This window comes from Canis lupus, chromosome 26 (genome assembly GCF_003254725.2).
Source record: "Canis lupus dingo isolate Sandy chromosome 26, ASM325472v2, whole genome shotgun sequence".
NCBI classification, from domain to species: Eukaryota; Metazoa; Chordata; class Mammalia; order Carnivora; family Canidae; genus Canis; species Canis lupus.
Window position 1 is genome coordinate 14,614,666 of NC_064268.1, and position 27,321 is coordinate 14,641,986.

At 47.2% G+C, this 27,321-nt stretch overlaps 1 protein-coding gene across 15 annotated transcripts in view; it reads right to left on the minus strand.

Annotated features, from left to right (window-relative positions):
• The window catches only part of KSR2 (kinase suppressor of ras 2), a 442,470-nt gene that overhangs the window by 290,816 nt on the left and 124,333 nt on the right, over window positions 1-27,321 (minus strand). For all 15 annotated transcript variants that reach the window (XR_007406266.1, XM_049102042.1, XM_049102049.1 and 12 more), the window contains one exon: window positions 25,399-25,549. Coding sequence is in view for 14 of the 15 variants with exons in the window: in XM_049102042.1 (XP_048957999.1) it covers window positions 25,399-25,549 (151 nt within the window). In the remaining variant the exon portion in view is untranslated. The remainder of the gene's footprint in view (window positions 1-25,398; window positions 25,550-27,321) is intronic.

Sequence of the window (27,321 nt, forward strand, 5' to 3'; positions counted from 1 at the left end):
CTCTATGTTTAATGGTCTGTCTCCCTCATTAGACAGTTTGGTCCACAAGGGCAGGGGCCTTGTTCACAATTTCTACATCTCCAGGACTCAGCAAACCACCTGGTGCATAAAAGGGACTCTGTGCCCATAAAATAGATGAGTGTGGGCAAATGGATGAACAGGTGAATGCATAGGTGGGTAAAAAGACAAATGAGTGGGTGGATGGAATATGGGTAGAGAGTAAATAGATGGCTGGATGGGTGGATGAATGGACGGATGGAGAGATGTGTGGATGGATGGATGAACATTTGGATGGATAGGTGGATAGGACAGGTGGGTGGGTGAGTGGATGAGTGTGTGGATGGATGGATAGATGGATGAATGGATACATGTATGGATGGATGGATGGATGGATGGATAGATATATGGATATATGGATGGATGGATGGATGGATGGATGAATGGATGAACAGACATATGGATGTACAGATGGATGGATGGAGCAAAGGAGAGGACAGAAGAAAGGAGGGTGGGAGAGAGATGGAGGAAGAATGGATGAATGAGTAAATGAATGAATGCACCCTATTCCCTTCCAACCTAGGCTCAGGACACCTGCCCCCTTAACCTAGTCTTGCTCTACCTGTGCTCAGCCACCTGCTGACAAAGCCCACAGTGCTCACAGAGAAGATAGATAACCCTTCCAGGTGCTAAAGGACTTAAATTCTCTCTCTGCAAAGGCCAGGGCAATTCTGCTCTGTAGCCTTGGCCAGAGCTGCGACAACATCCTACCCCTGGGGAGTTGACATTAGCTCACTCCTGTTTTACTGTCATAGATAAGCAAGGCAGGGTCAGGCTCCCAGGCACTGGGAAGGAAGAAAAAGGGAGGTTTTAAGAGACAAGGAGGGAAAAAAACCACTCTAATGAGCAAACAAACAACAACAATAAAAGCATTTTTAAAATACACTGGTTCTTAGGGAGGGGGTCAAGCACCCCACTCACAAAAATATTCAGAAGATGACAAGCGAGAGACACATAAAATCTAAAGGGTGACCTCCATGAATCACTGCCTGACATTAGCAGAAGCAGGTATTAGCATTTGGCAAGATCTTTTTAAAAATACATACACACACACATACACACACACACAGAGAACTGATTAAAGTATTAGGGCTCACATTTTCTTACGGAAAGTAGCTCTCTCTTTTACAGATATGTTCTCAGGAGCCCTGAACTCTACTTCTGACTTCTAAAAGCTGTTACAAAGGCTAGAGGAGGAAGAAAGAGAATCAAGTCTGTATTTTTGAAAGACAGCAAGGAGAAGGTGTACCTCTTCCCAGAAGTCTGAACACCGGACCTGGGTGACCTCAGAAATGCTCAACTGAATGCAGCCAGCCCCCTCAGCAGCTCCTGGGCTCTCCCCTCCATGCCCACCTGCAAGCTGGATCTCTGCTTGGTGGCCACATCCTCCCTCCGAAATAAGCTCAACCACACAGGGATGGAGCAGTAATTAGGATCTCAGGCACTGGAGTCTGTTAACCAACTTTAATACTTAGTTTCTTAGTTATGTACCCCTGGAAGTGGCTTAACTATAAGTCTCAGTTTTCTCATTTGTTAAATGGGGATAACAATAATACCACATAAAGTCACTGTGAGCAGTAAGTTAGACAATCCGTGTAAAGTACCATAGTTGGTCAATGTTGGCTGTCATTATCATAACACTAACAAGTACTTTGTATATATGTCAGTGCCTTTATAACTCCTTAAATCCTCATAACAACCCTATGAGGTACTAGCAGTACTCTCCTCACTTGATAGAAGAAAAAATGGAGATGCAGAGAGGTTAAGGTACTTGCACAAGGCCACACAGGTGGTAGGTAGCAGAGCTCTCCAACCTCAGCCAATTGATTTCAGGGTCTATGCTCTTCACTCCTGCATTATGCTAGGTATGATCCTTCCACAGCCCAGTTCCATTAATCCCTTCCCAAGCCAGTATCTTATATGATCTTTCCAACCTCCTAGTAAGATAAAATGCAGCAGGGTTCATATTGTTCCCATTTTATAGACTCTAACATTGAGGAGTAGAGCAGCTCAGGACTCTCGTGTTCACTCTAGGGGCTATCACCAAAGTCCATGAGGGTAGGCCTGTGTTCACCCTAATGTTCTCAGTTCCCACCAGCACAGTGCCTGGCACAGAGGAAGTCCTCAACCAACAGTTTTCTTAAACAGCATTTACCAAAGCCTGCTTCATAAGACTGTTGTCTCAACATATGTGCAAGGGAACAAGGAAGCCAGAGCCAAGTCCAAATGGAATCATGATGTTATAAGTAAAATCATAGTGCATAGCATCATACTAACTAACCAAGAAGCCTATAGAAAAGAAATCTGTTTGATTTGTTTTTTAGAACTCCTAATATCATTTAGAAAATGCTTTCCTGAGCAGTTATTTAATAACTAAACCATATTATTGAGTGCTTACTATTACAAAGTACTTGCTTTATATATTGTAATTCACTGAATTCTTAAAAGAACCCCAAGAAGTATTATAATTGTCTCCATTTCACAGATGAGGAAGCACAGATCTCCAAACCTCATTATCAAAGCGAATGTATAAACTGTGCACCCACCCTTAGAGCCAAGCTGTCCTGAGTTACAAGAACAGCTAGCATTCAAAGTCAACCAATCCCAATCTTGCCAACTCTCAGACCTCTCAGCCCTGACCTCAGGCCTAGGGCATCCAGTATCCAGACCACACGGCTGTTCCTCTGGGACTTGCCCAGACATTCTATGGAACACAGCAGACTGCAGGTGTGTCCCCAGAAGCCCCCTGTCCTTCTCTCCTGGCCAGTCTCCCACTGCCATCTGCACTATGTTATGAAAAGAGAAACTGGGGATGCCTAGGTGGTTCAGCAGTTGAGTGTCTGCCTTCAGCTCAGGGCATGGTCCCGGTCAGGGGATAGAGTTCCACATCAGGCTCACTGCAAGGAGCCTGCTTCTCCTTCTGCCTGTGTCTCTGCCTCTCTGTGTGTGTCTCCCATGAATAAATAAATAAAATCTCAAAAGAAAAAAGAAAAGAGAAACTGTGCCTTGGATTATTCTAGTGCTTACATTTCTATTGGCTTCAGAAGGCAAGGAGTAAAACCAAAAAAAAAAAAAAAAAAAAAGGGATCCCTGGGTGGCGCAGCGGTTTAGTGCCTGCCTTTGGCCCGGGGCGTGATCCTGGAGGCCCGGGATCGAATCCCACGTCGGGCTCCCGGTGCATGGAGCCTGCTTCTCCCTCTGCCTATGTCTCTGCCTCTCTCTCTCTCTCTCTCTCTGTGTGACTATCATAAGTAAATAAAAAATTAAAAAAAAAAAAAAAGTCATTCTGAAGAGTCTGGGAGACCTCTGAGACATTTGGGATAGGTATAAAAGTAGAAAGCCAACATGAATCCAGATCAGTCAGCTCCAAAGCTACCTGCAGGTGAAGTGACATTGGGGTGCCCTCCAGTCTAACGAATCTCATCAACTACACACTGCCCCAAAACTGTGGCTTGGAGCTAATCACCATGGAATTAACAAACAGAAGTCATCATTCCTATTCATAGAATGCTCCTCACGTGGCCCTTCACCTATGTTGCCAACCTCATTTCTTTCCCTCATCCCCCAAGCCCTCTTCCAGGTTGACTTCCACTTCCTGAGCTGGTCTTGCTTTATCACAACTACACACCTCACCACAGGCCATTCTCATACCTGGGAGCTCATGGCCCCCCAGCCTTTAGGCAACCTCATTTTTATAGCCATCTCAAATGTCTCCTCCTCTATGAATGCTTCCCCAGCTTTCTCCCGCACTCAACCTCCTAAATACTACCTGCCTCCTCCTCTGTGCCACCACTGCAATACGGTCTTCTGTGCCCTACTGCTTTGCAATAATTCCTCAAAGACAAGAAATACTCCTTGTATGTAAACATGGAGCTTGGCAGAAAGAAAGAGTTTCCTAAATACTTGATGAATGAATAAGTGAAAGAGCCTACTTGTTTACAAGTATAGGCAGCAGAAAAAATAATAGCAGACCACAGCCAAGGACTTGAACAGAGACTGGCAAACATTCTCTGTAAAGGACAAGACAGTAATCATTTCAACTTTTGAGCAGTATGGCCTCTGTTGCAACTCAACTCTGCTATTATAGAGCAAAAGCAGCCACGGACAGTACATAAATGAGTCGGTATAGCTGTGTCCTAATAAAAGTTTATTGTAAAAAGCAGGCAGCTGACCAGACTTGGCCTGTAGAACACAGTCTGTCAACTCCTGGGTTAGATTACTCATTTAACAAGTTAGATTATTTAATACGTCTCAAAATGGCATAAAGGAGATAGGCTCATCCTTAGCAAGTCATTTTCTCTTTCAAAGATATCTGGCCAGGCTAGAACAGGGAAAGGCAGGAAGGATAGAAGGAGGAAGGGAGGGAGGGAGGGAAGGAAGGAGAGAGGGAAGGAAGACTTGCCAGCTCCTAAGAAAGCCTGAATCATTTCTGGATGATTAAAAAGATTTTCTCAGAACTCCCTTAGACCTCAAGCTTCAAATCCTTCAGGCGGACATGAAAATAAAATCTAAGTAAGCTACAAGCTAATGACAGATTCCTCTGAAGAGACAGAGGTGACTTCACAGACTTCAGATAACAGAGGATGTGGGTGCCGAGTGGGTTTTATTACCATTTTCTTCTGTTATTACTAATACTGTCATTTCCATTGATAAATTCTGCCCTGACCAATGTCTTAGGAAGGAAAGAAAACAGAAGAGAAAATTAGCTCAAGGGAAAAACCAAACTCGAAGGAAATTTAATTAAATAAATAGATTTCTTGACGGTGAAAGAAAAGAGATGTGACATGTCCCCAAATCCAACTTCCTCCCATGCCTGCCCCCGTCTCTAGGGGAACTGGCAGTGCATGAAAAATCCAAATACTTGTCCCAGAGCAAGAAACTCCCTGATATTATTGTCAATATGCCCTGGCCACATTAAATCACGTCCGCCCAGACAGAACTGGTTTTGTTTTGTTCTTTCTTTCCCTTCCCAACAAATGTACTCGGAAAGAAAATTTGGGTTATTTCTTAGCTCCTTCCCCTTCATTCTACTTTTTGGTTGACAATCTCTCTCCACCAGCACTTAGCCATTCCTTTCCTTAGATAGTAAGTGTCCAGCATCACACTGCCAGAACCCTCCCACCTGGTGCACCTTGCTGGAGGCAAGGCAAGGGACCCCTCTCTCTGCGGCGCTGAGATCAGGGCATGTGGCTTCAGCCTTTGTATTTCTTTATTCATCTACAAATTGGAGCTGTGAACACCAGGCACTTAATTCACACAAAAGACAGAATGTAAAAATAAAGTGGCATTGAAAGAGAAGTCAAATCATCCTTGCGGGACTCCCAGAAGCATGAAGTGAGATCAGATGGGTGAAGAAACCAAACGTAACAATAACGATAGCTCCCTAATAATAAGAGCAAGGACCAGATATCAGGCAGCCACAGTAACTCTGTGCCAGGCAGTGCACTTTGCATTTTTTATCTAATTTCGTCCTCGCAACAAGCCAAGAAGTAGGAACAGGTTGCTACCAAATTTTCATGCTTGGAATGGTGTCACAGAGAGATGAAGGAACTCGCCCAGGGCCACAAAACTGGGCTCTCTCACACAAGGCCAGGAACACAGTAGGTGTTTAATAAATGCTGGTTAAAGCTGAGTATACAAGTGAACTACACACTAAAATATCCTTGTCTCTTGACTGCCACAACCTCTCTAGATGGCTAACTTGGCTCTCTTTCCAAGGGCGTGCTGTTAAGGCCACTCGAGTGTGTTTCCACAAAGTCTGTATCGTGTCCGCATGTACATGTTTTGGGGGAGGCAACCAGAGGTCCAAGGAATTTATTTCAACACAGAGACTCTGCCCTTCTTTGCTAAAGGCCCCAGACGAAGCGGAGGCTTCAGAGCCAGCCATCATGGCTCCTTCCAATTCTCGCCACTTGACAGCTTGCAAAAGCACGTTTGGGACCTCACCTTGTTCAGTCTGCACCAAGATCCTGGCAGGAAAGGAAAACAAGAATTTCAATTCTCTCTTTTAAAGGGAAAAACCAAAGCTCAGGTGATGTGACTTCCTCTCGTGACCTAGGAAGTGGGTACAAGGGATTCAAGGCAGATTTCAGGTCCAAATCTGGGGCTCTCCTCCCTGGGCTGCTTTTCTGTCCTGGGAAACTGTGCCCACAGCCCAGGTCTGCGAGGAGGCTCGTAGGTCAGAGACAGAACGGCTGCTGGCTGCAGAATCCAAGACATTCTATGGCCCTGAGAAGCCATGGAACCCGCAGGATAAGTACAAAATGCAGAGCAGGTGGTGAGTGGTAGTCACACGACCTCTGTCCCTGCTCACCTTGAACTTCTGGCCCTGTGACCCATGTCCCCTGCCTGGTTTGCTGGGCCTTTTCCTGATGCTCCCTGCTCACACGGCCCTTGCTCCACAGACTCACACAGATGTTGGCCTCATCCCCATCGAGCAGATGGGAACACCAAGGTCCGAAGGAACAAACGGACTTCCCAAGGTTACAAGCGGGTAAGCTGCAGGAGCCCAGAGTCTGAGACCAGGACCACGTGACCTAAATGCTGAGCCGGTGCTTAGGGGGATGATGCCTGTTTTGTGGGACAATCTGACACTTTTTTCCTTCTACTCTCCCACCTGGTGGTGCCCACCCTAAGCTCTCAGCCGTTCCCTGGGCTCACCCCAGCTTGCCAAAACCGTGGAAGCAAAGCCCTGAGACTTCAAAACTGGCTGCGAATTCAACTCAGCCCACTGAGAAGGGAAAATATCATGCTCAGGCAGACCTGGGCAGCCCCCTTCACTACATGGACCCCCAGGCCTTCCCTTGACTTGACACCTCACCTAAAGACACAGTCCCAGCGGCCACTCTTACTTGCCCCTTGGAAAGCTCCGTTTGAACTGTGCCACTGGAAATAATATAGCCAAAGTAGCATCTGTTGTTTATTGAGCACATACTGTACGCCACGTGCTGAGCCATGAGCTCTCACATGCACCACCTCATGGCATCCTCCACCCTGCCTTTTAAGGAAGATACAGGCACCATTATTGTTTCAATTAGAGATCCAACAAGGTCAGGCTCACAGCTGCCTGAAATCACAGAGCAGGATACTCCTTCGGACTCCAGGCCTGTCCCAGCCTCCTCCTGACCTCACCTTGCCTCTCCCTCCTCCTCACCTACTTCTCCCTCCAGGCTCACCTGCTGAGCTTCTCTGGTCCAGTCTACTCAAAGGGCATCAAACTACCCTCCAGTATTACCTGGACCAGGGCCAGAAAGTCACTACCATCTCATGGTTCATGTTCCTCAAAGTCGGGTCTAAATGGTAAAGCCCACGGGCTTTCTTTCAGCAGATCTGAGTTCACTGGAGTGACTTCTGTAGAGCACCTGGGTTCTCAGTAAGTGCCACCCCCTTCCTTTCTCTCCTTCAGAGCTTCGGGGTGTGGCGTAATGCAGTGATCGCACACCAAAACCCCAAGTGTGAGCCTGCCTTCATGCCTTGTCAAAGCTGTGCATCCTTAGCCAAATTCATCCACCTCTCTGAAGACCATCTCCTCCCTTTTTACAAGAATGGGGCAGCCCTAATCCTACAAAGTTGTGATAAGGCTAAAGGAGGCCATCCATGGAAGTCCCTGCATGCAACACACCTAGCACATCATACACATGGACCGATGCCTCGTACATAGCAGGAATAACAAACCTTCATGCAGAAAGAGACCCACAAAAGATGGGAGCCAAGAGAGGGTAACTCCTCCTTTCCACATGCAGTGGCACCAAGAATATCTGGAAAAATCCACTGGACGCCAGCACCTCCTTCATACAGAAACCTCCAATCTCCTCCTCTCCAACATGTTTGGCCCTACACTGATGTCATCATGCCCCTTTGCCAAAATCTCAGCGTCTCATCAGAGAAGTGGCATAAGCCAGGAACCTGAATAAAGCCCATGGTCAAGGCTTTCAAGGAATTCCATTTAAACTCCTCTTTTACCTTCTGGAGTTCAGTATGAGGATCAAAGAAAAGTGGATATATTTAGGTAAGATTCAGGCATTTTTCCTACATACTACCTCCTTCTTTTAAAAAAAAAAAAAGGGGGGATCCCTGGGTGGCGCAGCGGTTTGGCGCCTGCCTTTGGCCCAGGGCACGATCCTGGAGACCGGGGATCAAATCCCACGTCGGGCTCCCGGTGCATGGAGCATGCTTCTCCCTCTGCCTGTGTCTCTGCCTCATTCTCTCTCTCTCTCTCTGTGACTATCACAAATAAATAAAAAATTAAAAAAAAAAAAAAAAAGAAGGAAGGAAGGAAGGAAGGAAGGAAGGAAGGAAGGAAGGAAGGAAGGAAGGAAGGAAGGAAGAAAGAAAGAAAGAAAGAAAGAAAGAAAGAAAGAAAGAAAGAAAGAAAGAAAGAAAGAAAGAAAGAAAGAAAGAAAAAGAGGGAGACACCTGGGTGGCTCAGTTGGCTAAGTATCTGCCTTCAGCTTGGATCAAGATCTCAGGGTCCTGGGATCGAGCCCCGTAATTCGGCTCCTTGCTCAGTGCGGAGCCTGTTTGTTTCTCCCTTTCCTTCTGCCTACTGCTCCCTGCCACTTGTGCTCTCTCTTGCGTTCTCACTCACACTATATCTCAAGTAAAAAAATAAATAAAATATTTAAAAAAAGAGAGAGAGAGAGATAGGCATAGTCTCCCCCAGAATGTGTATGTTACGGACTTTAGTACTGAAAGTCTACAGACAGCTTTTAACACAAAATGGTCCAAAAAGAAAAAGAATTTTGAGCTATGATAATTTGAAAGAAAGCACATCCACCCTGAGCAGATTTGAGATACGGCATTTGGCGGCAATAAAACAAAATAACCAACCCAAGAAGAAGCCCAAACACAGACTGTCACCCTTGGAACCACACGTAGCAGGTCTTCCCTCTAGAAAGTGCCCCCTGACTCGCTTGGCTGCATTCTCGCCTTCCCCTGGGCTCTCTCAGCCTCCTTGCTTCCGTGTCTACAACAAATAATGTGGCAAAGGTAATCATACTACTACTGTGTATTGAATGCTTCCTACGGCATTTGAGCTGGCACTAATGAGAAGGAGCCAGCCCATGGCCTCTGTTGCAGGCAGAAGAAACAGGAACAAAGATGGGGAGTAGTTTCCTATGTTCAAAGCATCCAAAGAAGGTGCCACTGAGCTGATATGGGGCCCGATGCAATAATAATTAATAACAGCAGCAACTGGGAGCCAAGGTGAGAGCCAAAGAGCTGTCTACTGAGGATGAGGACATGATTCCTGCTGTCAGTTCACTGGCCTGATGTGAACGTCAAATTTCAGACATGGAATTGCTGGGGATTTATTGACTATCTTTCCTGTCCCCGGGTATTTTATAGACCAGGACACCAGGCTCAGCCAGGCCATGTGGCTCGTCCAGACTCCCATAGCCAGAGAAGTCAGGGGAGGGCTAATCCAAGCATCTGGTCCTCCCACCCTGAGCAATGTCCACTACTGTCCCCTTTCACGGAATCTTTCCTCAAGGAAAAGGATGATTGGAAGCTGTTTGCCTGTAAGCCTGAAGTTGCAGCAAGGTCCCTGGGAAGAGAGGGGGAGATTGTGAATGCGAGGGTGTGTATGCTTGCATGTGGTATGTTTATGTGTGAGGGAGAGAGGGAGCCACATCAAAGCTCCTAGCTTTCATCTGGTTCCTGTAAATGTGACTAAGGACCCCTGGGAAAATCTTGCTCTGGGCTTGATAAGCCAAAGTCCAACTCCCAACTCAATTATGGTTTTCTGTGCTTTTACAGGGCCTCAGTTCACAAAAATCTCCTGGCTTTCGTCTGGCCTCAGAATACTTAAGTTGTCATCATCCGAGCCAGAGCATCGTCAAGACAGTAGCTCTCAACCGGGAACCTTCGACAATGTCTAGAGGCATTTTTGATTTTACAGCTGAAGAGTTGGGGCAATGGGGGAGGGGGGGAGGATATGCTACTAACATCTGGTGGGTAGAGGCCAGGGATGCTGCCAAACACCCTGTAATGCACAGGACAGCCCCCACCATGAAGAATCATCCATCCCCAAACTGTCAATGGTGCCCAGGTTTGAAACCCCAGGCCAGCCCTTTACATGCTATGATCCCCAAGATCCCCTATTGGGGACCCACTGATCTGGTGAGGTCTGATGGCATTAACAGGCAACCATTACGTTCTTAAGCACGGCTCCCCCGCCGCACAGCCTCGAGACAGAGCTCAGCGAAAAAGGACCACATGTAATCCCACAGACCCCCTGCCTAAAAGCCCCTTAGTCTAGAAGCTTGTTCACTTCGGAGGGATAAATATAGTCCCATGGTTCTATAAAAGATTATGGGAGGTTTTCCAAACTCCCAAATATGTTAAAGGAAGACTGTGATTGGTCGCTACCTTTTTTCCCTGCTCCAAAATACTAAAATAGTTGCAAAGCCCCCAGTCCTGCATGGGGCACCAGCTCTGTCAAATTCAGGGGCTCCACCAGACAAAGTCCCTGAGGCAAAACCCTCAGGTGGCCCCACTCATCACACAGCAGGTGGCACCAGCTCTGGCGCCTGTGGCCATTCAGCTCCAGAGGAACTGGCCTTCCCGCCTTCCCAGCCTTCTCAGCCTTCCCAGCCTTCCCGAAGGAGGCTGGAGGCAGAACAGGAGACCAGGGAAAGAAATCTTTGACTCGGCCCATTCATTTGGGTGGTTCAATTTCCAATTCATTCCAGCCAAAAGAACCAAAGTAAGGTTCTGTTCCAACAGGGGGAAGCAGCCCCAGACTGAGGCAAAGCGTACAGCATCTCACTTATTCGCAACAACACCAAATGATTAGGTATTTCTTAGGCCTGTTTCAAAGACAGGCTCTGGTGGGAGACGGGGCTGGACCAGGTTCTCTACAGCCTGGGGTCTCCTGTGCCAATTATGGCTCTGCCTTTTCTGTATGTGCCCCCAATGCTGGGCATGTGCAAAGGGGAAGATGCTGGTTTTAAGTCTGACAAGCTTTTCCCTGAGCCTATCAACAGGCTCTAGGAGGGCTCCTACCACAGGAGGCACCCCAAGTCTGCCCCCCAAGCTCTTCTGAGATGTCTCCTGAGGAAATGAGACCCCTGTCCCTTTGAGCTCCCTTTGCATTTTCACTATTATTTGGAACCTGCTTTTCAGGGTTGCTCATCTTCTTCTCTCCATTGGCCTTGCAGCGTGGCAGGGAGACCAACGAGAGAGAGCGACAATGACAAGTGCCCTGCAGGGAGGTTAGTGACAGCAAGACCCCTTCTGAGCCAACCGGAGGCAAGCAGGAACCGCGAGCCTGCTCTGATGTCTGTGCAGCTGGAAAAGGAGACCAAAGGTCCCCCAACCCACCTGCTTTCAGCCTGCCCAGAACACTCTGTGGATGACACCCAGTGTGTAAGCCAAGCCCACACTTGTTTCCCGGCCATGGTTGGGCCCTGCCTTTCTCCTTTCTGGGACTCCATTGTTCCTTATTTGAAAGTTAAGAGGATGAGACTGAGGTGTCTTGCCGTTGGCACATTGACATAAATCTTTCGCAGCGGCACCTGAGCAAATCCTTTGTCAGGGAGCACCTCCTGGTGGCCGTCAGGAATCATCACAAAGCGGCCCTGGTGGGATGATGTGTCCAGAGTGATAAATGCAGGGAGGAAAAAAAAGTATCCCCAAGTATCTCAGTGTTCGCAGCTGACCAGCTCTTTGAGCTAACTTCTTCAAGCAAGGAGCCTAGAGTTGAAAGCTCTGGATAGCCCTGCCTCTGGTTCCTCCGCCCTCCACGACCATGAAGGCAGAAGGTCTTGAGAAGGGACGAGCACCAGCCTCAGCCTCCAAGGGCACCCTGGTATCCGATTACAAAGCCTGTCCTCCTCATTTCTCTTCCACAAAGTACCAGACAGAGAAGGGAAAAAACAAAAGCGCTAAAGAAAGAAAGTGATCAGATGATAGAACTAAACTGAGCTCTGTGCCCAAGGACGGGGCTGACGTGGAGGCTGGAGATGGCAACAGGTCTTCTGGTATGCTGGGGGAAGGGAGGCCATTTCAGGTTTCTTTTCCAAGTGAAGGCTGAAGTCAAGAAGGCGATCTGGAGCATGAGACACAGCAATGCCCAGAATCCCAATGGGATAGTGGGGCACTTTGCAGGGCATTAGTTGGACAGCACTCTAGAGATCATAAGCCATGGTCCCCAACCCCAGAGAATCCACAGTCTGGAGGGGACAGATCAGAAAAGTCAGCACATAGGACACTGTCTGATGAAAGGACATCCTTTGGGTGAGACTGGCACGGGTTTGAATGCAGGCAGGCTCTATCGTGTCCTAGCTGTGTGACCCTGGACAAGTTACTTAGCCTCTCTGGGCATGCCCATCCTTCATGCCCTTTATTCCCTCCCCAAGGCACAGAATATTGTAAGGCATCAATAAATGACAGCTCCACATAAATGCTGTCCTGCTGTGTGAAGAGTAGCTCACCCTCATCCATAGAGTTCTCCACAGGTAATGCCCTCCCCTCCCCCAGGACACCGTTCCTTACTTACTCCCCTCCTCCCTCTTTATTTCGGGACTGAGGTCTCTTCTGGTTTCGACCATGGATGCATTTGTTTGAGCTGACATTCATCTCCTGCCTGGCCTTTTATAGCAAGGGTTACCGAACTGTTTCTGCAAAAAGAGAGTGTTTTAGGTTTTCTGAGCCATTTTGCTCTGTCTCTGTCATATCGCTCAGCTCTGCTGTTGTGGTGTGAAAACGGCCACAGACAGCATGTGAACAAATGGGCATGGTGGTGTTCCAATAAAGCTTTACTTACAAAAGCAGACGGAGGGCAGAACTTGCCTGTGGGCTGCTTGCCCATCTCTGTTTCAGAGAGAATTCTCTCTCATTATCTGCTCCTCATCTCTACCCCATGAGCCCATCACTGACATATAGCCAGAAACTGTCTTCCACTCATTTCTCTCTCCCGGGGCAAATCTAAAAATGCTTCAACCTTCTGCTCCAAGGGCGCAATTTCCATGATTCAATTATGACAGTTCATTTGTTTGTTAATTCATTCAATGATACTTTTTGCCACTGTGATGAGTACTTTATAGAAAACAAAAGAGGGCAGCCCGGGTGGCCCAGCGGTTTAGCACTGACTTCAGCCCAGGGCGTGATCCTGGACACCCGGGATCGAGTTCAGCGTTGGGCTCCCTGCGTGGGGCCTGCTTTTCCCTCTGCCTATGTCTCTCTCTCGATCTCTCTCTCTTTCTCTCTGTCTCTCATGAATATATAAATAAAATCTTTAAAAGAGAAAGAAAGAAAGAAAGAAAGAAAGAAAGAAAGAAAGAAAGAAAGAAAGAAAGAAAGAAAGAAAGAAAGAAGAAAGAAAGAAACCCTGTGTTCGTTGAGTGTGTGGGCAGCAAAGCTGACTGGCGCCCTCCTGCCCCAAGTTTAATGGCCACATGACCTTGGATCACTCGGTTCACCTCTCTGTACCTTTGTTCTATCATCTGAGAACCAAAGAATATGAATCCCTATCTCCTGGGGAAGTTCTTTTTTTTAAGATTTATTTGTTCATTTATTTGAGAGAGAGAGTGAGAAAGAGAAAGCTTGCACGTGCAAGCAAGGAGAGGGCAGAGGGAGAGGGAGAGAATCCCAGGCAGACTCCCTGCTAAGCATGGAGCCCTACACCAAGCTCCACCCCATGACCCTGAGATCACAACCCCAAGATCACCACTCAAGCCATAACCAAGAGTCGGACACCCAACTGACTGAGCCACCCAGGTGTCTCTCTCCTGGGGAAGTTCTGAAGTGTAACTGAAGTTTTTTTAAAATCAGCTTAGGATAATACCTGATACATAATATGCTTTCAATAACTTATTGTTGTTATTTTTATTGCTACTAACTGATAGTGCCTGCTACCTTAGGAATTTATAATCTTGTAGGGGAGATTTATATATCCAAACAACAAGTATAAGATAACTGCCAAGATGAGAGCAGCGGCAATCAAGGCAGGCTTCCTGGCAGTGGGGGCATTTATGTCTTGAGGCATTGTCAGCAGTTGCTAAGCCATGGGAAGGTTTACTTCAAAACATGCAGTCAGGAGGCTTTCTCTTTTGAACAGATGCAAAGAGGGGATTTAATAAATATATGAAATCATCCAGGTCTGCAGGGTCTGAGCATCCAGGCCCACCAGGTACCAGCAGCTGGGAGGAACACAGGACAAGGTGAACAGAACAAGGTAAACAACGTGGAGTTTTTTCCTTCAAATTTTTCTCTTTGAAGTTACACAATTACTTGTTTCTTTCCCAGAAAGACAGAAAATGCAGACAAGCAAAAGAGAAAGAATAATCACCCCTGATCCAAGACAACTATGCTAAATATCCAACTGTATCTCCTTCTAGAATTGTTTGCTATGTATTCATTTAGAAAACAAAAATAACCCTCAAACTTGGTCAGAACAGTGCCTTTCCAGGGCCCCTGGATAACTCAGCAGGTTAAATATCTGACTCCTAGTTTTGGCTCAGGATCTCAGTGTCCCAGGATCAGCCCTGTCAGGCTCTGGGCTCAGTAGGGAGTCTGCTTGTGGATTCTCGCTCTCCCTTTGTCAGCCCCCCCCCCAGCCCCGCCCCTTCAAAATAAATAAATAAAATCTTAAAAAAAAAAACAAACAGTGCCTTTTCTTCCTCCTTCCCCGAACAGTAGTTTGGGCACTTATCATACAAGACTATCAGTCGATATTCAGGAAAATAATTAACACAAAAGGCCACCTGAGTGCAAAGCATGACATAAGGAGCTGGAGCCATCTCCTTGTGTCCAGCAATGCTACATCAGAGTGTTGGGACATGGAGAGGGGGCAAATTTGGTTCCAAGTAATACCACTTCTCTCCACTCCCCCCACCCTCCCTGCTTCCTCTGGCACATTTACTGAACTTTTCAAATAGAATCACATACCCAAGGATCAGAGACCCACTCTCTTCCAGAACCATTGCTAAGAACAGGGCAGAAATACTCACTGAGGGAGACTAAGCCTTGCTGGAGGAAGGGGGAGAAGCCTCCCAGGGCTCCGAGGAGGCGCCAGGGACTGCTGACCTTCCCAGCCACACCCACCTCAGGGCAGGGTCCCAGCTCCGCAGCTCTGGGATTCAACCTGGAGGGGCAAGGCGGCCCCCGCCAGCAGCCCCAAACACCCCACTGTAGAAAGGGCTCTGTGCTGAGCAGCAGGAACAGGTGCTGCCGTTCCAATTCCAGCTCCATGGCAAGTCAGAGCAGCCTTCTGCTGGCCTCTGTTTTCTCACCTGTGAAATGGGTGCTTATCCTGGTCTGCCCACACCACTCATACATCTGTGAGGATGAAAATAAGACCATCTGCAGGCAGGGGCTTCTTAAAACCGAATGTGTTCTGTGCATATGCAATGTTGTTGTTATTCAGTATTTACATATATGCTCTAAATAATGTCTTTTTCTCTCATTTCTGGTTTAAGCTGCCACACCCCTATAAGCTCCCCAGAGGGGTGCACACTCCAGCTGAGCAAATGGAAATACATGGACCCTCCCCCCCAACTCCAGGGCTAAGGAGAAAGCCATCCCCACCCTCTGTCTTATGGGAGGACGCTTGGCTTGACAGGAGTCAGACCAACCTGAGTTCCAACCCTGGCTCTAACACACTGCTGTGTGACCCTGGTGAAAGTGTCTACCTCTCTGGGCCTCCGTTTTCTTACCAGTAAATAAAAAAACTAAGTGTATAAACCTCATGAGGTTGTCGAAAGGATTCAATGAGCTAGTGCTGCCTGTCGATGATCTAGCACATTGCTTCTGTCAGTAAGAACTCCACCAATTTCTGCTTTTACTAGTATCATGGGCCACTCTCATTCACTTAACCACTCAGTGACTACCTTTTACTCAACCCTTCAAAGCCAGGCTCTGGAACGGTTCTGGCACAGCCGTTCTCCAAGTGGTGTCCCCAAACCCCCAGCCACAGCAGAACCTGGGAACTGCTTATAAATGCAGGTGCCTAGGTGCTTCTCTAGAACAGCCACAACAGAAAATCTGGGAGCCCTACTGGGGATGCTGATGCACACACAGGTCTGGGAACCACTGTGCTAGTGAGGCGTAGAGAAACAAACAGACACATAAACAGAATCATTTCAGATGTCATAGGAACAGTGAAGAAAACACGATAAAGTAAGGGGATTGTGAATGGCTGGGACAGACGTGGGACTCGCTGGGGAGGTGGCATCTGAGCTGACACCAAAATGACAAGGAACCAGCCATGGGAAGATTGGGGCCACAACACTCCAGGCAGAAAGGATGACCTGTGCAAAGGCCCTGAGGTGGGCTTTTCAAAGAAAAGCAATGAGGTCAGGGTAGCTGGTATGATAAGCTAATGAAGCCATCTGGAGATGGACCACCTGGGAGCCTGGGGGAAGGGGCTTGGGTCTGACTCTAAGATGGAATGGTCAGTTTCAGTCTGATTCAGCTCGGCTGGTTAGTAAACATAGAACCCACAAGCCTCAAACAATTCGGCCCCTGCAGATTCCACGGTCCAAGTTCAGTCTCAGTTTGGAGCCTAATTCTTCTCACTCTGTACATCCAGAATGTAAGGAATACAGGGAGGGGGGAACCTTGGCTTGGATCAGACATGAAAGCCAGAAACCAGATTCTCTTTGTTCTCACTGGGAGGCTCCTACAAAAGCCAGGGCTGACCGCATGAAGTGGCGGGGGTCTAAAGAGACAGGCCAAAGGTGGCAAGCAAGAAAGTAAAAGTAGCAGCTATATTGGGAAGGGCAGATGAAGCCCTGGATGAGGTTTCTCAGCAGGGGTTCTCCTTCCCTGGCTATAAGACAAAGGCCAGGGGCAGGGCAGGGCAGAGGGTAGAGGGAGCAACTTAAAATAATGAAGATAACCATAGCCGACCATGTATTAGGCATATAATTGGCCAGACATCAGACTGTTTATTTGTATTAATTCATTTATTTTGTGGCAACGGTGCCACAAGGAAAATACTACCAGCATCCCCATTTTACAGATGAGGAAAGAAAGATAGAGATAAATAAGCAGGGGGAGCTGAGGCCAAGCCCAAGGGAAGTAGAACTAAGGGATGAAAAAGGAGGAAGAGAGATTGGCCAATGGATTGGAACTTGCCTAAAACCAGTTCCATTCACCCTTGCCTGATGACCTGAATGAAATCAAACCAAGACAATTCCCTTCTTAAAACCCCTCCAATAGGGCAGCCCAGGTGGCTCAGTGGTTTAGCGCCGCCTTCAGCTCAGGGCGTGATCCTGGAGACCTGGGATCGAGTCCCACGTCAGCTCCACGCCAGGCTCCCTGCATGGAGCCTGCTTCTCCCTCTGCCTGTGTCTCTGCCTCTCACTTTCTCTCTGTCTCTCTCATTAATAAATAAATAAAATCTTAAAAAAAAAAAACACACACACACACCCTCCAACAGCCTCCTATTCTGCTTCAAAGAAACCCAATTCTTGCTGTGGCTCTGAGGCTCCTGAGGAGCTGGATACCTGACTCTCTTCCCCTCCCTGTACCTTCCATGCTGCTGCTCGCCTCTCTTCCTGCTCCCTGCACTTCCCCAGTGTATTGTCAACTTGGCTATGCTGGCATCCACGTTTCCAGAATTTCCTTCTCTGTTGGGTCCCAGATTAGAGCTGGCCAAAGTCATATAAAATGTGAGAAGTGTAGGAAGCAGGAGACTCCAGTGGGGTCCACCTGGAGTGTTGTGGTCCAGGACAATAGGAGACAGATGTAGAGGTGCCGGTCTAGTTTATCCTTCGTCGGGTCCTGCTCCTTCATCCTGACAGTGGGCCCTGGTGACCAACAGTGACCTCAAATCTGACACCAGACACTTTCCTGCAAACTCCCAGAGGGAACAGCTCCAAAGAACCATAACCTTCCATAGGTGTCTACACTGGTCCCTCTTCCTGGTCTCCCTGCAACAGATGGACATGCTGGCTTCCAGAGGTCTCCAAAAACCCAGACTGGCTTACCCACATCAGGACAGGTTAGAGACCTTGCTCTGAATCTCCAGTCTCCCCTTATGAACTAATTCTATAAGAAACCCAAGTTACATGGAAAGGCAATATTTGGGTGCCCCAGCACACAGCCCGAACTAAACTCACACCCAACAATCTAGTGGCTGCTTGATTGGACAGTGTGGGTCTAGAATATAAGGTCCCTGAGCGCAGGAAGCTGGTGGGCTGTACCCACCACTATGTCCCTTGGCCCCCAACAGTGACTGAGCCAGGAAGTTGGATTGGTATTTATTGAATGAATGCATGAGCCACTTGTGAGTAAGGCTGCATTAAGTTTCTATCACTCGCCACTGAGAGACCCCAAGTGGCACCTTGTGTGCAAGGTGTTCCTGGGGATCTATAGCCCAGGGCTGGAGAGGGTTTGATGATCGAAAGAGGACATGGGCTCTGGAACACACCAGACACTGTGGTGGGCTTTGGGAGGGGCCACTCTCCCTCAGCCTCCCCAGTCAGCCCAAAGTTAGAAGCAACTGGAACAATAGGGCAATCAATCCTGCTCTCACTCTTTGTGCCAGTCTAAGGAAGGCTGTAGTGAAGGCAAGGTTCTAGTGGGCTTCATTCGACGCCCAAACCGGGAAGGAGCAAGAGAACATCTGAGGCTGTCCTATTTCAGGGCATTTTGTGTCCTGTTTTTCTCCTGGCTCCCAGTCCTCCCCCTGGACACGCAGGAGGAGGAGCTGGAGGGGGCCCCACAGCACAAGCTCCAGAGAGGCTGCTAGGGCATGGGGGTACCTACTGGCCAATTGTACCCCAGCCTCCTCTCTCTCTCCCTGTGATAAGGGATGGAAGCAGAAAAAATGTTCATCTTTAGCCCAGAAGGCTGGCCTACAGCCTGCAGAGTTCCGATAAGGATCAATATGTGCTGATTGCTACATTCTTCAAGGACCTCTTGACTGCCTGTATTTCTCACCAATAATTAATGTCAAGCTCAATGATAAGCACTAGAAAAATCTTGGGAAAGTAGTTTTAGGAGTAGAAATCCGAAGACACTTAGGATCTACTCCCTACATGTCCCTTCCCCCTTGAGCACAAAGCATACAACCACCAGCTTCATACAACAAAAGTTCAGCTTTTTCTGCCCATTTTTTCTGCCCCTGTCCCCATGCTACTTAAATAAACTTACTAAGTTGCACCACACAAAATCTCAAGAATTCTTTCTTGACCTTTGCATTCCACAACCCTCCAACACCCTGGAAGTCCTCGAGCCTCCTCCTGCTGCACTTACCAGCAACTCACTCTAAGCCACTCCCCTCCTCTGAAACCAGAGTGTTTGTCTGAAAAGTGAACAATGATCTGAGCATCTTCTGCTCAAAATCCCATTATGCAAGCTCTGTGCCAGGGTCCACTGTGAAGGCCGGCCCAGACTTCCAGTCACACAGGTCTGTCTGTGCTTGGAATGTAACATGCTGCCTCCAGCCACAAGGCACTTCTGCATGCTACCCCCCCCCACCCCCACCCAAGTCATTAGGAGAATTCCTCCTTGCGCTTTGGTTCTCAGCTCTCCACCCTGAAGCCCTAAAAGAGTCCCCAAGCCTGGAATCTAGCACAGTGCCTGATACATACTGAGTGCTTGATAAATCAGTATAGAAGAAGGAAAGGAAGGAAGGAGAAAATCAAGGTCTTCCATGATGTGGGACCTGGGTCTTTCCTTGGGAAAGCAAAGATGCAAATGATTGCCCATTATTAGTCTGAAAACAGTCAAAAGACCAAGAGTACAGACAAAGATGAAGCAGAAGAGAAAGAAAAGCACAGCATCTGTATTCTGATCTCTGAGCCTTGTCCCCTCCAAGTTCTTCTCTGATAAGCAGCTGTGACCCAGAGAGGAGAGTTCAAGGAGAGAGGCTGTGGTCTTCAGGCCTGAGGCCCAGTCTGGGGCTGAAGGGGAGAGGGAGCAAATGGCAGGAATACACCCTTCCAGCAATAAATCAATTTAACCCTAGGACCTTGGCTCTGTACTGACCATGATGGAGAAAATGGGGCCATGTGCCATGAAAAAATTGTTTGGGCTTTTCTGTTTGATGCTTTTGGCCAGAGGAAACGTGGGCCACCTCTAGAGAACAATCAAGTCAAACAGGGGGCGGGGGGAATAGGTTCTAAAGAAGCAGCAATGTTGAGGGAGACAGTGGCTCCAGGGGAAGGGAAATCAGAGAAACACAGAATTAGAAGCATAATTAGAAAACTGAAGGCCAGGGACCCTTTGGAGAAAAAAAAAGGGAGGAGTATGGCAGAAAGGTAGAGGGAAAAGAGTTGGGGGCAGAGAAAGGCTAGTGGACCCTGGTGATGGTAATAGTGGTGGTGATGGTGGTGATGACAATGTTAGTGATGGTGATGATAATGGTGGTGGTGATAGTGTAGTTGGTGGTATGGTGATGGTGTAGATAGCGATGGTGGTGATGTTGGTGGTGATGATGATGGTGGTGATGGTGATGCTGATAGTAGTGATGGTGGTGATGATGATGGTGTGGATAGTGGTGGTAGTGATGTTGGTGGCACTAATGGTGGTGGTGGTGGGCTGGTGGTGATGGTGATGATGATGGTGTGGTTGATGGTGTGGTGATGGTGTGGATAGTGGTGGTGGTGATGTTGGTGGCACTGATGGTGGTGGTGATGGTGTGGCTGGTGGTGGTGATGGTGATGACACAATGGTGGTGATGGGTGGTGATGGCAGTAGAACTTCAGCAGAGATGGTGGTAATGGATGTAGGACAGGGGCAGGGATGGTGCTAATGAGGACAATGACAGTAATGGTAACAAGAGGACTCATCATGTACCTAATCTGAGCCAGGCCCCATGCTTTGCCTGTGCCATCTTATGTAATCCTTCCAACAACCACTGGGTGGAAATGATCATCATCTTCATCCCACTACTTAAGAAACTAAGCTCAGAATCTGGAGAGGCCATACTGAAAATCACATAGTTGATAGGTTGCAGACTCAGAATTTGGCAGAGGCTGGGTTTGTCCAGATTCCACACTGTTAGCAGACAGTGAAAGCCTGGGAAAGGAGAGCAGAGAGGAAAACTGAATAGGAGGAAGGCCTGCCCTGACCACACTATTTAATAGGACAACCTGGCCACCATTCCCAGAAGGCTCTGCCAACCGCCCTGAGACTGCTCCACTTTTCTTCTTCTGTCCCCCACTGCACTTACTCTAACACACTTTGCAATTCATTTGCTTATTATGATCATAACGTGTCATCTGTCTCCCCCGCTAGAACGTAAACCCCCGAGGACTGACATCCAAGCCTGCATTTTCAGAGATCAGAACAGTCCCTGACACAGTGCAGGCATTCCACAAACTTTGTTGAATGACTGAATGTTTTTTTGGTTTCAGGCCACATCTGATATGATAAGAAAAGGTTAAGATATCATGGATTTGGGGTCCCCCGAGCCTGTTGAGGCTTCTTCAGTTTCAGGCTGAGGCTGATCTAACAAGCTCTGAAAAGTCAAGAATGGTTAATTTTTTTTTTTCCTAACTCAGGGGCTCCTTGGACACTGGAAAACAAAAATATACCCAACCCAAGGAGAAAACTAAGATTAGAGTCACACGTCTAAAATAAAGTTGCCTGATCCCCTAAGAGAGAGAGAGAGAGGCAGAGAGTATCCTCAGCCAGGCATAAAGCTTACTTGTCTCTATCTGCTTCCATGAGTTTCTCAATACAACTTGCATTCCCTCAGTCATTTAACAAACATGCATCGAGTCACCATTTACAAGCCAGAATTTAAAATATCTGACTTCACTGCCGTAGAAGACTCCAGCCCTCCAGCCGAGAGCTGGGGTTACCAGGGTGCATAAATATGGCATGATGCTTAAGAACAAGAGTCTCGTGGGAAAGACACTAGTTTGTTCCTTAGTTTGGGATAACATTTTTAGTTAAAGCGAAGGGCAGGAAATGATGGAATCATCCAGCTCCCAAGATAGTTAGAAGCTTCTAGGAACCAATGATCATTTTTGAGGGAAGATTTAAAAGAAGGATGGGTGCAGGATGGCTCACTGCTTCCCCTTGGTGGAGATTAGTGGCAAGCACATCCAACAGCATCCTGGGTCTTCCCTTAACAGAGACAACCCCAGCCAGGAGCTAGGTTTGTCCTGCACCTGCCCAGCGGGAGGTCACATTTAGATGAGGGAGCCAGGAAACTAACAACCACTGCAAGACATGGTCAGTTGGTGACAGAAGCATTCATTCATTCGTTCAACAAAGTGCAGAGGCTTTGAGGCAGGAGTTGAGTTTGAGGATAAGCAGGGGTTCCCTGGAAAAACAAAGAGAAAGAGAATTCTAGGCAGTGGCACTGGGAGCAAGAAATCCATGTGAAATCCATGCCTGGTCTAGAAAACTCTAAGTAACTAGTAGATTTAGCCAATAGTCAAGGCTTGAGGGGGAAATGTGAACGGTGGGGCTCCAAATAGAAGCCAAATCCTGAGCTTTCTTTACAACCCATGGAAAGGCCATATACTTTAAGCCATTGGTGATTTGCGTGGGCTACATGTGGGGAAAGGTGCATTAATTCAAAAATATTTACTAAGTTCCTAGAGTGTGCCAAATATTGTATCACATACTGATCTCTGGCTGGGAATAAAATGGTGAGCCAAAAGAGGTATGATCCCTGCCCTTCTGCAGCTTACAGTTTGGTAGGGAGATAGGCATCCTTTTTTTTTTAAATCACACCCCCCCCAAAAAAAAAGGTTAAAATTTAAATTAAAATGTGACAAACAACTATGTGGCATACAGGAAGATCAGACATGAAGTATGACACCAAGGAAATTCGGAGCTGGGTGTGTAGACAAGACAGAGCTAAGGGTCCCCAGAAAAGTAAAGATGAGACACAGCTTTCTTAACATCACAGAAGTCATGTTAGGACCCCAGCCGTTTTGTGATCGATGCCAGACCAGCACTATTTGCACAAGCACATTTCTTGCAGAACTTCTTGGGATGCATAAAAATTGCAGGAAAAAAAATAGATCTTGGTAGTTAATGATTTTAAGGGAACAAAAGAAAGTGAAAAACAAACAGCCACTCCCAAGCCAGGACATAGTCTGACCACTGCAGAGACAATAAATCAGTGGTAAAGCTCCCAGTGCTTTTTCAAAAGTAAAGACTGACCTAATGTCCACTCTTGTGTCATTTCTGCAGGATTTAAACCCTGTTGAGTACACAAATACTGGACTACCTGGAGCCAGAGCGCTGATGATGCTGAACCTGGCTGGCCTGTGACTTCAGTCAACTAGGACCTGGACTCTGCCACCTGAGGATGACTTTTGCCCCAATTCTAGCCTGAACCATCCTTTGTCATGCTCCTCCCTGAATACGTATGAACCTGCAGCTTAAACCCCTCCCCGATTTTGTTGTTGGGAGAGGCCTTGCTTGGAGAGCTATCTCCCTGCCTCCTTCCTTATAACAAGTAATAACAAGGTCTTCGCTTCCAACACCTACTTGGGTTGTGTTCAATGGAATGTACCCCACATGGCACTGAGTTGCGCTGCTCCCCATGGTGACCTCAACACTAAGTGCCATAGGATTTGGGCAAACGTGCAGCACTTGGCCACTGATGTCAAGGTCCCAGTGGCCATAAGGTTGGTATCAGAAGCAGGACATTGTAGATGGCATCTGAGCTGCCTGGGAAGACTTTGTAGAGGCAAAAGGATGACAGGGAGCAGAATTTGCTACCCCAAGATATGTCCCTTTAGCATAAAAGCTATTTGAGGCTGATTATTTTGAAGAAACAGTAGACACGGGTGAAGCTCTGAAACATGAGTAGAAGTTGCACTTTTGCAAAAGACATTGACATTTATACAGGAAACCTCCATTTATAAAGGTGTCTCCAACTCAGTATCAGAAGGGTGACTCTAGAAACTTCTTCCTCTCAATGGAGAAGGCAGAGACTTTTGCACACCCACTTTCCCTTTGTTATTTGTGCTTTTCCCGGTCACCTCCCACAACTGCCCCACCCCCCAACTGCCTCCTTTGTCTTTAACTAGAGATGCAATTGAAAGTGGTGTCTTGGGTCACTCTAAGGAGTTCCTCAGTTTCCCCAAGGCTCTTCCACACATACAGGAAGTAACCATGTTATTAAACTTTAAAACTTTTTTTTCTTCTGTTAATCTGTCTTTTATTACAGGGGCCATTTCAGCCAAGGACCCAGAAGAGTAGAGAGAAAAATTTTTCTCCCCACCAGGACCACAAAGATCGCTGTCTTTCAAACCATGGCTCACAATCCATAAGTGAGGTGTGACATGAAAGTGGTGGGTCATGAACAGCATTTGGTAAGTAATACAGGATAAAATAGGAAAGGATGCAAAATACCATGCATAGTAAGAATGTGTTTGATGGCCATTCTTTATTTCACGAGACTCGTTTCAGGTATGTATGTGTATGGGTGTGTGTGTGTGTGTATCTGTACAGAGTTGCAGTGTAAATCCGATTCATTTCTAGGCATCTTGATCAAAACTGGAAAACACAAGATTAGAGGCCCTCTCATGGTCTTGTCCAGCCCAGGATGTCACCACAGATGAGTGAAACACCTATCTCAGGCAGAGCTGGAGGCCAGCTCCATTTATAAGGACTTCACTGAACTCAGTAGCAGAATTCTGATGGAAGTTGTGAACTCAGAAAAGCAATTAAGAACCTAACATCAATGCTCACCCTCGTGTATTGTAGGGGGCAGGATCTGGGGAGAGGCATAAATTGATACAAACTTTCTGGAAGGTTACCTGGCCACGTAGACTATCTGGAGACATTTTTGTTTGTCATGACCAGGACTGAGAGGGTGCTACTGCCATCTTGTAACTGAGGCCAGGGTTGTTGCCATATATTCTTCAATGACAGGACAGCCCCTGATTCAGGGTCCCTTTTGATGATAACTTTGATAAGGCTACGCTAGCAAGAAAGACTACCAAAGGGCATGCAAGGGGAATCTGGGCCAATGACCTGTTCCAAATACGTTCTCTTGCATTCCCTGCTGTATCCCAGCCTGCTGGCACACAGTAGTCAGTAAATACTTGTTGAATGTCCCATGCTGAACCCGGTAAAGGCTTGTGCAGAAAACCAGCTGCCTGATGGGTCCAGACTGAGGTTCTGCAGCGACACCTTGTGGTGGAAACTGAAACAACTATGTGGATGAACTAATAACCCTTTGGCTGGTGTTATCCAGAACCAAATGCCCTACACCTGAGCTCTCCCTTAAGGAAGAGCTTCCAAGAGCTGCCCTCACCACCTCTGGCTTCCGAATCCAGGCCTCTCTTTTCTCTGCTCATGAGTGGTATTTAAAGCTGACTCTGTCTCATCCTGGCCTGCAGCTCAGGCACAGAAATCTAGAGGAACTGAGGCAGATGTTTTGGGGACGAGTCTCCATCCCCAAGGCCTGCTCACCTGACATATGGACGTTCCGGAGACAGGACAGGGAGGCATTGAGACGGGCACACTCCTCCCGGTTGGCTCCGTATTTCTCCACGGTCTCACACACCTGCTCATCTGTCATCTCCAAGAGGTCCTCCAGACTCAGCTGGCCGGGGGTGATTTCCTAGAAGAGGGAAGGAAGAAAGATGGTAAACACACCTCAGGTGCCCAGAGGGAAGGGTAGTGGGCTTAGCCTCCACACTGCCCTCTAGCAGTACCTACGTGCAACACCCAACCCTGTGTGAACTGCAGCTGAGGTCTCTGACTCTAGGGTCAGACAGACTTGGATTTGAATCTCAGCTTTGCCGCTCATTACCTTGGGCAAGTCACTTACGCTCTCTGAGCCTCATTTTATTCACCTGTACAATGGGAGTCTTAATGGCACCTACTTTGTAAGGTAGCACCTATTGTGAGCACGCAGTCAGTGCTTCATAGATGGTGGTGGTTAATTATCTGCCCTCCTCTGTACTCTCTGAACTTCTTATGGGCAGATCCCACTTTCATCATCTTTGGATGGCTCTCTGGGCCTCCTGCTTGGCTTGGCTTGGCTTGGCCCCAATACAGGAGTGAACTCAGAGCAGAGCCCAAGTCTCTTGATGGCTGTCCTCCCAAGCTACACATTCAAGGGTCTAGATTGGGGCCTTAGGAATCCTAAGAGGCAGTAGCCTGAGCATAGAACAGAACCCTGTCTGTAGTCCAGTGCTGGAAATGGAACTGGATTTGTGTCCCAGCCCACAGGGCACAATTTTGCATTCTAAGACAAAGTGCTAAGGCTGGGGTATAGCATAGGATGGGGACATGATACCTCTGGAGAGGGTAGGATTCCCAGATATAAATTTCCCTTCACCACCAAAAGCAACCACCCTCCCTTTCCCAAAATGATGTGTCCCTGAACACCATGATATGGATACACCTTGAAATTTGTCAAACTTCAATATTTATGCATCTTTTTGCATTTATGCATCTGTGTACATCTATAGCTATACATGTATATGAAACGAAGAGGCTTCATTTTATAGCAGTTAATGGTATCCATTGTTTTTACATATATTATTTAAGTAAGAATTTGAGATACCTAAAGATGGAGTTTCTAGGACAATGTGGAATATTACTGCCCTCTTGTGGCAATATCTGTGTATTACAACAAAATCAGACCACCACCACCACCACACCAGCCTCTCTACCACACATACAGGCATTAAACTGGCAGCCAAAAAGAGGAAAGTTTCTTTCCCCACCTCAAAACAGATGCAGGCCAAAGGCCACAAAGACAAATCAGTGCCTTTCCAATTCACTAGGGCAAGGAGCAGGAAAAAACAATATTTGAGTCATTTAGGGCTTTTCTCAAATAGAGACACATGGCTTGTAAAGCCCACTTTAAGAAAACTGATGGTCCAGGATCTGAAGGTACAAAACAAATCACATTTAGAGAGACTCACTGACAGCATAAAATAATTCTCTTCTTTGCTGCAGGATTTACTTGTGCATTTTAATCCTATCATTTACTCCCCCAAATACTCAATTTTCACTGAAATTTGGGGTCATAGAAAAAAAACACAAAAGTAATAACGACATTAAAAATGGACAAAGCCTTAAGAAATGCGGACTAAGAGACCAGATGCACTTCCTTCCAATAAAATGATAATAATAAACCAAAATGAAATGGATGGTGCACTGTTTTAAGGGCTTTCCCTGGGGTCTTTTTTACTATCACAAAGACCACATAAAGGAATACTTTCATCATCATCATCATCATTGGTCTGTAATTAGGACACTAAAATTCAGAGAGATTAGACCACTTGCCCAGGGTTGCTCAGCAAGTAAGTCTGAACCTAGGCTGTTACTTGGGAGCCTTTTCCTCCTCAGAAAGGGGACCTCTGGTGGACGCACATGGGA